Here is a 12,432-nt window from a genome sequence, read left to right as displayed (position 1 = left end):
TTTTGGTTTTTCCAAACATTATTAATATTTATTTTATTTTATTTATTCATATAGCACCTCTCAAGCAGAGCACAAGATGCCTGAAAGAAACAAAAAATGAAACAAGTTAAAATCCACTAAAGGGTAAGGGGAAGACACGACTCTGCTAATATCTAGAGGCATGATCAGCCTAGACTCTGAAATGGCCAACAGTGATTTGTCTGATGACATAAGAGGGTGATTGGGTTGGTAGAGTGACAAAAGGGAGACGGGTGCATGGGGGGTTGGACCCAAAATGCACGACTCAGAAACGGGTGTAATAAAGTCCCGTCAGGGCTTTATTCAGGGAATGTCCAGTGAGCGTAGTCAAAAAACAGGCAATGTTCATACATGTAAAATCCAGCAAAAACCAAAGTATAGTACCAAGGGAGAAGGCAGTCTCATAATCTGTACACCATGCAAGAAGTCCAGTAGCCAGGAAAGCTGTCAGCGGGGCAGAAGTACAGGCGGGCGGTAGGCAGGCTCAGGGTCGATGACGGCGCAAGAGTCAAGACCAAAGTCTGCTCCGTGGGGCATAAGCACAAAGACAGCAGGCAAAGTCTTGGTACAGGCAGGCAATGGTCAACAAAACAGAAGTCAATAATCTTTGGTCAATAAACAGGCTTGGATCGTAACGGGTGGACAACGGCTTGACAAAAACGCTCAAAAGTGCACTGACGAACAGGGGGCAGCAATTTTGCAAAGACATGACACGAAACTGAGCTTTATATGCAGGTGTAGACAGATGTAGACAATTAGCTTGAGAGCAGCATGAGAATGGCAATCAGGTGTGGAGGATTGACAAGTTAACGAGGTAATTAGTAATCGTTAGCAATAAACCTATCCTGCCATAGCATTTGTAAGGTAACATGAACACATGGTTAGAATGTTAGTATTACCCAATCCTGATCTAAAGTTAGTAGATTAGTAAGAAGACAAGGGAGTGAGTGACAGAAAGGGAGAGAGAGAAAGCAGGAATGCAAGGTTTGCAGAAAGACACAAAAAAGTGCATGCTAAACAATGAACAGAACCACATAACATTAAACAAACATAAATCATGACATAACAAGCACAATTACAATATACTATACATGACATAACAAGCACAATAAACTATATAACATGACATGGCAAGACTAAGAAATAAATGGTAACAAGAACTAAACTTGAAACATAACATGACATGACAATGAAACGTAACAAGAAATAAAACATAAAAACGTGGCGAGACTAGACTAACAAAATACGTGACATGACAATAACGTAACGAAGACAATGACTAAACATGAAACATGACATGACAAACATGAAATGTGACAAAAAGCCCTTGGTACAGAGGGACCAAGCCATGCAAAGCCTTGTAACTTCCATCCATCCATCCATTATCTGAACCCGCTTATCCTGAACAGGGTCGCAGGGGGGCTGGAGCCTATCCCAGCATACATTGGGCGAAAGGCAGGAATACACCCTGGACAGGTCGCCAGTCCATCACAGGGCACACACACCATTCACTCACACACTCATACCTACGGGCAATTTAGACTCTCCAATCAGCCTAACCTGCATGTCTTTGGACTGTGGGAGGAAACCGGAGTACCCGGAGGAAACCCACGCAGACACGGGGAGAACATGCAAACTCCGCACAGAGAGGCCCCGGCCGACGGGGATTCGAACCCAGGACCTCCTTGCTGTGAGGCGACAGTGCTACCCACTGCGCCATCCGTGCCGCCGCCTTGTAACTTATTAATAAGATATTAAAATCAACTCTAAAAACAACTGGTGACCAGGGTAATGAAGCTAAAATTGTGGTAATGTGCAATCTCCTATCTGTCATTGTTAAAAGTGTAGCAGCTGAATTCTGAGCCAGGCTATATCTTGACTGCTTAAACAAGTACCACCAATGTTGTGAATTTGATGTGAGCCATGACAAGCAGCCAGTAGAGTTAAGTAAGTTGTTACTGTTGTGGTTAACTCACTAGTTCATGAAAGTAGGTAATTCAGTATGATTATGCTGTATGGTCTATAAAGGAGGTGAATTGCAGTCCATTAGTGACCCTAAAAATCATATATATCAGTTGTGGAGACAGATGTGCTGGTGAAACGTGTAGAACACACTGTGGTAGTCTGGGGACGAGACAAGTTTCAAACTTCCATCAGGATTCTGGTAATGGAGTGACACATCAGGTACAGGGCGTGTGGTAGGAATAGGGTAAACACAAAATATGGAACGGAACACAGAACTCACATAGAAATGAAAAAATCAGGAATAAACTCAAAACAAAAAGACATGGTGCACGGGACGTGACAGAAAAACATGAAACGGAATATGAAACCAGGAAATCAGGAAATAACACAAATATAGGTCACTGGACGTGACAACTAGCCCTAAGCCCCCTAATAGCGCATGAGGAAAAGATAAACACGAGAAAAACCCTCAAACAGTAGCGGGAAATAAGTCCTGTGATGGGAAGACATTTTGAGAGAGATAGCCCATCCACCGCAGGCCTAAAAGTTCAGTTTGAGTGTCCACATAGAAATTGGAAGGCAAAATTACACTTTGCAAAGAAGTACAGAGATGAGCCACACAAGTTATGGGACAAAGTTTTATGGACTGATGACCAAGATCACTCTACCAAAGTGATGGAAAAGCAATAGTGTGCAGAAAGAAGGGATCTGCAGATGATCCAAAACATACAACCATCTGATGAAGCTTTTATTCTCACCAAAATTATTTTCTGTTTTTGAATGAATAAAGATTATTGTGGCTGTGCCTGATGTAGTTAGACACACAATGGAGCCACAACCAAAACACTATACAAATTTGATCATGAAAAATGAGCATTCTGCAATGTTTAGTCGAGGCAGTTTTCCAAAAAGGATATTTGGAAACTAAATGATATTTTGAGTCTTATGAGGTGTAAAATACTCAATTTTGCTTACTAAACTATATAATACTATAATACCCGCCTGCCTTTCACCGCCCCCCTATCTCTCTGTACTAAAACTCCATCAACAAGTCAAACATTCGACAATTTCACATTATCACATGCTATTTATACATATTTATAAGCTTACTGAATAATAATAAAATATTTGAATGTATTTATATGCTCTCCCAATATAAAATGGGTCATGCCCTCTATTGAGGAGTCAAAGGTGTCTTCCTTGGAAGTCAGTCCTCCAAAGAAGGCCCCTATTTAGACATAGGCATCGCCAAAAAATGTTTTTGTTGTAAAACATCAACCATTTTTTGCATAAAATCTCAAGAACTGTTTTGCCAAAGCAGAACAGTCTCTGTGTGTACTGAAAATGCTATGGTTTCATGGCTCAGACAAAAAAATGCTGTCGTTTTATGTAATCCTAACGAAATATACATGGTGGTAAACACAATGTCATTAGCGAAAATGCTTTTCAGTTGTCACAGCAATAATATGCACGTAGTCAGTTCTTTGCTGGACATTAGTTATAATGTAGAACACCTATACTTAGCAACTGCATTATGGTTACTTGTCAGATAAGCTTGTATGTGAGCTTGCAGTCCCTAAACAAAATGTAGACATTAGCATTCCTATGTACATGCAGCAAAGAGGAATTCAGAATAAACAATGGCCATTCGATAAAAGTTTCTCAGAGTTAGCACGTTTTTAGAATTAGAAACTATTATACATTTAGCACGAAAAGTACACTGCCATGACCGTACTTCTTGTAGAATGTGGATTTCAGTGCAGAGAAAGTGAGGCCCCCCAAGCTTGTTCTGCCACCCATGCTACAAAATTGTGTTGTGGCTAAAGCAATGGCATCTTAAAATAGGTTACACAGATAGAACCTTGAGTTTTAATGCTTTCGAGTGGCATATCCTGTTACCATAGTGATTGAAAGAAAAAAAAAGAAAAAACACCCAGCCAGGTTGGACAAAATATTTGGGGCTTAAAAACATTTAGTGCTTAATCTCTGAAAACCCAGGCTTAGTTACACCCATGGATGACAGCTGATAGGTATTTTCCCCCTTGATTGTAGCTGTAACTTTTTGCTGAACAGTAATAGTGGTCTCTATTATTTCATGATCATTTCACTGAGGCACAGAAAAGTATTATTGGCGCACGTGTATAAAATGGTTAAATGGCTGACAATCATGAGTATGGGACAATTCTGTGTCTGTTTTACACAGCTTTATTTAGAAAAATCATAAAATTAAACAGAATTTTCATTGAGCTTAAACATTTCGGCCTTCAGATGGCTTATGCTCAGCTCCATCTTGGTGTTGCTTGGAGAAAACCTGTTGGAAAACATTGTCGAAAATTAACTCAAAAGAATACAGGCACCTGCACTGAGTACACCTATGTAGTCTCTATATCAGACTGAATGAGCCATTCCCTTGGGAATTTAGTCCATGCTGACTTGATAGTGACTTGACATTTTGGCCAGACTTTCATGCCGAGAAGTGTGGTTACAGAACTGAAGTTATCATCATGTCTGTGGAACAAGATTGCGTGCTGTGTGACAAGGTGCATTATCCTACTGGAATTATCCTTTAGGGAACCAGTAGGCTGAGGCTATAAAGGGATGCACACGATCAGCAAAAATGCTGTGGTACCAAAGTGTATATATACACTCAGTGAGACTTTATTGGGTATTTATTTGACTTTTTTAGACTTCTACTGCTGTAGCCTATCCACTTAAGAGTTAGGATGCATTGTGTGTTCAGAGATGCTCTTCTGCATACCACTGCACTGTGTGGTTATTTGCGTTACTGTCACCTTCCTATCTGGCTTTGATTAGTCTGGCCATTCTCCTCTGACGTCTGTTATTAACAAGGTGTTTCTGTCTGCAGAACTGCTGCCATTGCCATATGACAAATCATCCTTCAGGGCCCCCGTCTAGGGGGGTTTCCGAGTACACATCGCATTACCAGCCCATCGGATGTTTACATATTTAGATTGTCGTTGCCGTAGGACTAAGGTGATCATCCTTCGGGGGGGCCCTCAAATCTCGGTGCTCCAGGCAACTGCCTGTCCCGTGGCGTCGCCTTTGTATCGGGTGCATTCCTATACGCTCTCCGATTCAACACTGCGATTTTAACGTCATAGAGGACACAGAAATTATGAACAGGCTCTTCAGGGCACTATGACTGCTCCCATATTGTTCTGAATATTCAGACAGCGATGCTGAACGTGGAGAGAGCACTCAGGGGCGCACTCTGGTGCTCTGAGGGCTAATGAATGAATGCACCCATCAATGAAGACAGGTGTGCCAGTACCTGTGGCAGCCATACACGCCCACCCCATAACACCACACCACTGTGTTTCACACATGAGGGGGGTGCTTTGGATCTTGGGCAGTTCCAAAATGAAAATACCATTTAGTGAAAACAGAGAATCTGCTCTTTACCCACATGTAGTAATTGAGTACACAGCCAAAATATCTGTCTTTGTCCCAAATGCTCCGGTGCTCACAGTACAGTAAATGTGTTAAAAACATAATTCATGTATAAAAATCTACTTTTGAAATATGTAAGAATATTTTTTAAATGACAAAATTAAATGCACTCAATAGTTTTTTTTTTTGTCATTTCGAAATATTTGCGCAAAATGAAATTAAAACCCTTTAAAAGTGTTTTTTTAACCCTCTTAAGGGCCAAAAATGACCCGCTACTATGTGTAACAGCCTAAATGATGTGTGACAGGTTGTTTCTTCATGCAAAATATGGAATTGGGGTTTGAAATTCAATTATGCTGCTACATTTTAGGGGTTTAGTGAAGGCGGGTAATTATTAACCGAGCCCAGGACCTCCTTGCTGTGAGACGGCAGTGCTACCCACTGCACCATCCGTGCCGCCGTTAAGGAAGTCTTGGAAGTAAATCTATGATTCAAGCATGTGGATGAAATTGCATATAAAATAGCACTTTTAGCAATTCTGGTGTTTACTTTGAGGGTGCTGCAACTGTGCCCGGTTCTTCTGGGTCATATTCTCCACCTGGGCCACTAACCAGGACCTTCATGCGCTCTGAGAAGTCGTCAAATTTGGGGTTGAGGAGAAAGTCATAAACGAGTGCAGCTGTCATCCCTCCACACATCGGACCCACCCAATACACCTGAAATTGGAGAAACACAAACTGACAAATTAATGAAGGACAAGGTGGCTGAGTAAAAATCTACAGAGCATCTGAAAGTAACATCAAACTCTAGTCTAAAATACAGTTGAAGATAAAAGCTTGGGTTTATTTCACTATAGTAGGATATGAAGTTTCAATTGCTTAATGATCTCGTCACTACTACCTATACAATAACTGAGACGAAAGTACTTCTCTGGCACACATGCATATAAGGCTGTGACTCCTCTTGACAATAAAACACACATCATTACATTATTGGCATTTGGCAGACGCTCTTATCCAGAGCGACGTACAGTTGATTAGACTAAGCAGGAGACAATCCTCCCCTGGAGCAATGCAGGGTTAAGGGCCTTGCTCAAGGGCCCAACGGCTGTGCGGATCTTATTGTGGCTACACCGGGATTAGAACCACCGACCTTGCGTGTCCGAGTCATTTACCTTAACCACTACGCTACATCATAAGAGAGGAGAGGCCGCACCAGGCAGAAAACGTTGGGTATTTGTCATTAGGGTTGTTTATTCTGCTATATCCCAAGAAACAGTGCTCAATTTAAACCCACTAGCTTCCCCATTCTCTGGATTTAAAAGACAGCTATTGTTAAGGCAACAGTGCCCTGCAAGTGCTTGTAGAAAGTGCCTTATGAGAAACTTGGGATAAGCCCAGCAGTATATGCTCACTTGGCACTTTATTATGAACAGCTGTACCTCTACTTATTCAGGCAGTTGTCTGATCAGCCAATTGTGTGGCAGCAGCGCAATGCATACATCAACCATCAGAATGGGAAAAAAACGTGATGAAAGTGGCATTGATCGTGAAATGATTGTTGGTGGCAGACAGGGTGGTTTGACTATCTCAGAAACTGCTGATCTCCTGGGATTTTCACACACACCAGTCTCTAGTTTGCAAAGAATGGTACAAAACAACAACAACAACAACAACAAAAATCCAGACAGAAATGCCTTGTTAATGAGAGAGAATGGCCAGACTGGTCAAAGTAACCACACATTACAACAGTGGTATGCAGAAAAGCATCTTAACTCTGAGTGGATAGGGTACAGCAGTAGAAGTCTAAAAGATATTTACTTACCCAGTGGTTCTCGAAGTTACCCAGAAGAACAGCTGGGCCAAAAGATCGTGCAGGGTTCATCCCGCATCCAGTAAAGCTTATCTATACACACACAAAGGTTTTTCTGGATTAAACATGCAATTTGAAAGCAATTCTCTAGTCGTATCAACAATGTGTATGAAAACAGTTTTTTGTTTGTTTGTGATTATTTGCTTAAGTTTGAAACTGTTAAACTGTGGAAGTTTTTCAATGACTTAAATGCAATCGCTACTGCAACACAGTGAAATGTAATATATATACATTTGGAATTGCCGTTACATAATGATGTGCATTTATCATGGCATATTTGAATGGCATATATTTAGGGGTGGCCGATATAACAATAGAAACATGGATTGGGCTATATCATCTATATTTACATTTACATTTTTGTCATTTGGCAGACGCTTTTAATCCAAAGTGACTTACAAGTGCATAGGTTCTACCATAAGTCAAAGCATCACATCCAGAACTAGGAAAACACACATGGAATGCTGTTCTAAACATAGTCGTCATCATAAGGGCACTTTTATTTTTATTTTTTGGGGGGGGGGTTCGACAAGGATACACAGCAGAACACTATAATGACAACTAAACTGAATAGAAACAGCAAACAAAAAAATGATACTTAACTAATCCAGGAGAAAATGCTACCAACCCACTGCAGAACACTAATGTACACTCTATCTACATCGGTAGAGAATGGATTTTAATGGCTATCCAGCATCAGTGGAAAATAGATTCAGCTGGCAACACGTCATGTCGGCGAAGCTTTCTGAGGGGGAAAGCATTTCATTTTATAGTTTAATAATTCTGTGACCATCTTTGTGGGTTTTTTTTTTTGTCATTTTAATAATAGCGTCCGTAGTTGGAAACCGGTTTTACTAGCATGAACCCAAAAGGCTATACAGTAACTTAAAATGGTTACTGGAGGAGCTTTGAGGACGACCACACCCCAACATACCCTGCCCACCCCCCGAGTGTGATTGGACTATTCACTGCATTTAATTTAAGGCACGGACACGCCCTGGTACATCGATACATACACACAGAGGCCACTTTCGTGTTGGATAAATTAAATGAGAAGGATTGTTTTTAATTCTGCCATGTTCCGTGCGGTACCCAGGGGTCCCAGGGCTAAATGCGATGATGTGTAATTAAACATTAAAATGCAGGTTTCATTTGTCACAGACTGACACTGAAAATCAATACATCCTGCATTGCATTTTATTATGAGTGTTTGAATGCAATGCAATATTAATTTAGCCTTTAAAAATGGTGTGATAAATGTGCACCATTATGCAAAAGCAAGCACAAAAGTGTATTACATTTCACAATGTGTCACTGTTGCAATTGAATTTAATTAGGTCACTGAAAATCTTCCATATTAACCAAAATACCTTCTGTACAAATGAAAAATATCCTGATTATATAATCTGGCCATGATTCAGATATGCACTATTGACGAAATGTTAACCATCGATTTGAACAATAGTCTGGTATCCTGCTTCAAAGGGTTCTGCTGTAAATACAAATGTTAAATCCCGTAAGTTGACTTACTACAGAAAGGTGTCCCAGGCACACTGACAGCCCTATAGCAAGGGGGGCTGAGCCTGAGATGTCAGTGCGCCGTTTGTCTGTGGTCGCTATGACACACAGCACCAGCTGGAACGTGGCCACAAGCTCAATGGCAACACCTTGACTCGGAGTGATGTTATTTAGCTGTCAAAGAGAGGAGAGAAAACAGAACAATTTAGAACTGTGCAGTAGCATTTTGTCTTGCTATTTGAATGGCAACATGTTAAATGGCCATTATGACTGTGAGTGGTTTTGTGAATTACAGTATCGTTACAATGAGATATTAATAGTCATAATCGGGCCATTGTTTAGTTTCTTACATTGTGACATCCTGAAATGGCTGTTTGTAACCGGATGACTCAATTAGCTACCTATAATCCTTTCCGTTAGTCGGAAATAACTTGTCACTAGTACAAAATAGAGAAGCTGGCTACGTTGGCTAAATTGTGTGATCTTCGCCATTGTGTAATGCGTGGCATTTATAAACTGTTTTGTATTTTTGTTCTTTATTTTATTTTATTACTTTAGTCTTTACTAAAGTGTATGCCTTATTTAAGGCACTTTGCATATGTGTATGAAATGCTATATAAATAAACTTTAATTCATGTGATTGTATGTAAAATTGCAAACAAGCAGTTACAAAACCACTTAAAAAAAAAAGGGTGGAGAATTACGAATAAAAAGCTGTATATAAGAAAATAACTTCAGCCTAGTTTCATACCTTAAATTTAACCAACATAGCTAAATAATCCCAACATACAGTAAACAAAGATGGAGGAGAAATTGGTTGCTGCAGTTGACACTAAACAGAATCCAGAAGTGGGCGAAAACCTGGTAAATGAAATTTAATATATGTATTGAAATGTTAGAAATAAGTTCTACATGTGGGAAATAAAACATGAGGCAGGATTACTTGATGGGAAGTTGACTTGCTCATGAAAATCTTTCAAGGTCTGCTCAGGTACTGTAGCAGTAAAAAAAAGGCCAATGGTGTGCTGGCCAAGAATATTGAGCAGAAATCTAAGGAAGTTTCACACCTTTTACCATACCTTGGAAAACAAGGTATTGTAATACCAATATGTAAGAAGGGGAAACAACCTGTTAGTTTAACTTGAATCACATATAAAATGCTGGAATCTATCAGAGATAATAATTCTTGGCATTCTTCCAGGAAGCTACCACATTGTGTCCACACACAAAGTGTCAATGTTTTTCTTTTGCAAAACTCTTTTATTTAAACTGTTGGACATAAAAGTGGTCATACACTCTCAAGATAATAGGAGGGTTAACAAAGTGAACTATGGGAGATTCTTCAGGTTGAGTTAGGTTAGCAGAAGGAAAGAGCATAAATGGAAACTGGCGAAGGATAAGTTCCGCACAGGCATTATTATTGGAAGCATTTATTCACACAGACAGAGGTCACTGTGTGGAACAGATTTCCAGGCCATGCAGTGGGTGCAGAAAAGCTGTAATGTGGGGCATTTACAGCTGGATGAGCAAGGCAGCCGGGGCAGATACATGTGAGGCAGCCGGGGCAGATAAATGTGAGGCAGCCGGGGCAGATACATGTGAGGCAGCCGGGGCAGATAAATGTGAGGCAGCCGGCGCAGATAAATGTGAGGCAGCCGTGACAGATAAATGTGAGGCAGCCGTGACAGATAAATGTGAGGCAGCCGGGGCAGATAAATGTGAGGCAGCCGTGACAGATACATGTGAGGCAGCCGGGGCAGATACATGTGAGGCAGCCGGGGCAGATAAATGTGAGGCAGCCGGGGCAGATAAATGTGAGGCAGCCGTGACAGATAAATGTGAGACAGCCAGGGCAGATAAATGTGAGGCAGCCGGGGCAGATAAATGTGAGACAGCCAGGGCAGATAAATGTGAGGCAGCCGGGGCAGATAAATGTGAGGCAGCCGGGGCAGATAAATGTGAGGCAGCCGGGGCAGATAAATGTGAGGCAGCCGGGGCAGATAAATGTGAGGCAGCCGGGGCAGATAAATGTGAGGCAGCCGGAGCAGATAAATGCGAGGCGCACGGTGCACAAAAGCAGAGTGGAAAGCCCTTCAAGGCCATTGAAAATAATGACAGCACGTCTGGAGCGTTCGCTCCCCTCAGGCTCCTACACGCTGTGGGCCGCTAAGCGAACCGTCGTATTTCAACTACTAATGTTCATTTATTAGTCATTGTGGGCAGCCTGTAGCGCCTGTAGCATAGTGATTAAGGTACATGACGGCAAGGTCGGTGGTTCGATCCCCGGTGTAGCCACAATAAGATCTGCACAGCCGCTGGCCCCTTGAGCAATTTTTTTTCCACCTTTTGAAAGGTCTGCTCACTTATTCTGAAACTTAAATGGTCATTTAAGTTTATACTATTGATATTAAAACCCATTTTCTAAAAAATTTTGTGTACTGCAAGCCAATTTGCAAAGCATCCAACACCTTATTTGATTTAGGAATTAGTTATCCTCATAGTTGCTTGAGATTGAGTCATAATTGTGAAAATTATGTCTGAAATAATTCAAAGTTAAGTTATTGCATTTAAAGTGTGGATTGGCAAGGCACAAAGACTGAAATGTAAATACAGGATGGAATTTTTTAACAAAACAGCGACATGCTCTGTGCTTTGCTGTCAATCACTCCACCACAACAAAATGTTTCTCCTCCAGAAATCAGCAGAGGGCACTATTGTTTCCGGTGTAGTTTTGTAAGCCTCTGGTGCCAAGAAGTTCCCCATTGAAGTCCATTGAAAACTACAAATTTACCCAGGCCAAATTATATTATTCTGGACTGTACTTTTGAACTCTTCTTCAAAAGCACTCTCTTGAAAATGTCTTCACTCTGAATGAATTACTCTCCAGCAACCAATTCTTTTTCTGAGCCCCACAGAAGAAGGATTCATTTCATTTCAATTTGGTCCGCATGGTTTTTTTTTTTTTTCTCAGAATTTCACTGCAATAGACAGACTTCACACAACCCATCGACAGTGAGAAGAGAAAGGCATCACTTACACTGTTAAGTCCCAGCGTGGAGCTGTTTTCAGGCCTCCCTCCATACACCATGCCAGTGGCCAGCGTCGCCCCCACCATCTGCGCCACGATGTACATCATGGCCCTGAACACACTGATCTGACAGCAGGCCAGCATCCCCAAGGTGACTGCTGGATTGAGGTGAGCTCCACTGACTGGGCCCAGGGCTTGAACCAAAGTGGCTATTGCCAGCCCAAAAGTCAAGGCCACCTTCACCTCTTGGTCAGGATCTGAATTATTTTTGTTCCCTATGACAGCCGAGATACTGAGGAATATGAACAAGGTCATGCCGAGCAGCTCAGCTAGAATAGCACGCCAGAACGCCTTGCTCTTCAGTTCTTTCTTCATGACTCCACCGTAGGTAGCAACAGACAACACCTGAGCTCCAAGAGCACTTATAGCCTCAGCAAGAAGGAGGGGCAGGTGGGTTTGCCCAAGACCGAAAAGCGTACTGAATTAATGACACAGTGAGATTAAATAATAAATGAAAAATACTGAATTTTCTGTCCGGTTTTTGTTTCTCATATTTGTTTCTTTGAATTTTTCTACACTCTTAGAAATAAAGTGGCAATGGAGGTACATTTTTGTTCTTC

The 12,432-nt window shown here is 41.3% G+C and overlaps 1 protein-coding gene across 1 annotated transcript; it reads right to left on the bottom strand.

Annotated features, from left to right (window-relative positions):
* Positions 1–5,939: 5,939 nt before the first annotated feature.
* Positions 5,940–12,187, bottom strand: LOC133109497 (aquaporin-1-like). Its single transcript, XM_061218819.1, has 4 exons — positions 11,822–12,187; positions 8,797–8,958; positions 7,219–7,299; positions 5,940–6,110 (listed from the first exon to the last, which is right to left on the bottom strand). Exons 1-4 carry the CDS (start codon positions 12,185–12,187, stop codon positions 5,940–5,942), a joined length of 780 nt encoding a protein of 259 aa, XP_061074803.1.
* Between the last annotated feature and the right edge of the window lie 245 nt (positions 12,188–12,432).

This window comes from Conger conger, chromosome 14 (genome assembly GCF_963514075.1).
Source record: "Conger conger chromosome 14, fConCon1.1, whole genome shotgun sequence".
Classification (NCBI taxonomy): Eukaryota; Metazoa; Chordata; class Actinopteri; order Anguilliformes; family Congridae; genus Conger; species Conger conger.
This window is presented reverse-complemented; position numbering and strand designations above follow the sequence as displayed.

Bases quoted from the DNA above. Each gene is read 5' to 3' on its own strand.
- LOC133109497 (XM_061218819.1), bottom strand. From the start codon at position 12,187: ATGAAGAAAGAACTGAAGAGCAAGGCGTTCTGGCGTGCTATTCTAGCT. The intron at 8,959-11,821 runs GTAAGTGATGCC...TCTCTTTGACAG, and splicing joins CCACGCTGGGACTTAACAGT to CTAAATAACATCACTCCGAG. The intron at 7,300-8,796 runs GTAAGTCAACTT...GTGTGTGTATAG, and splicing joins GCCTGGGACACCTTTCTGTA to ATAAGCTTTACTGGATGCGG.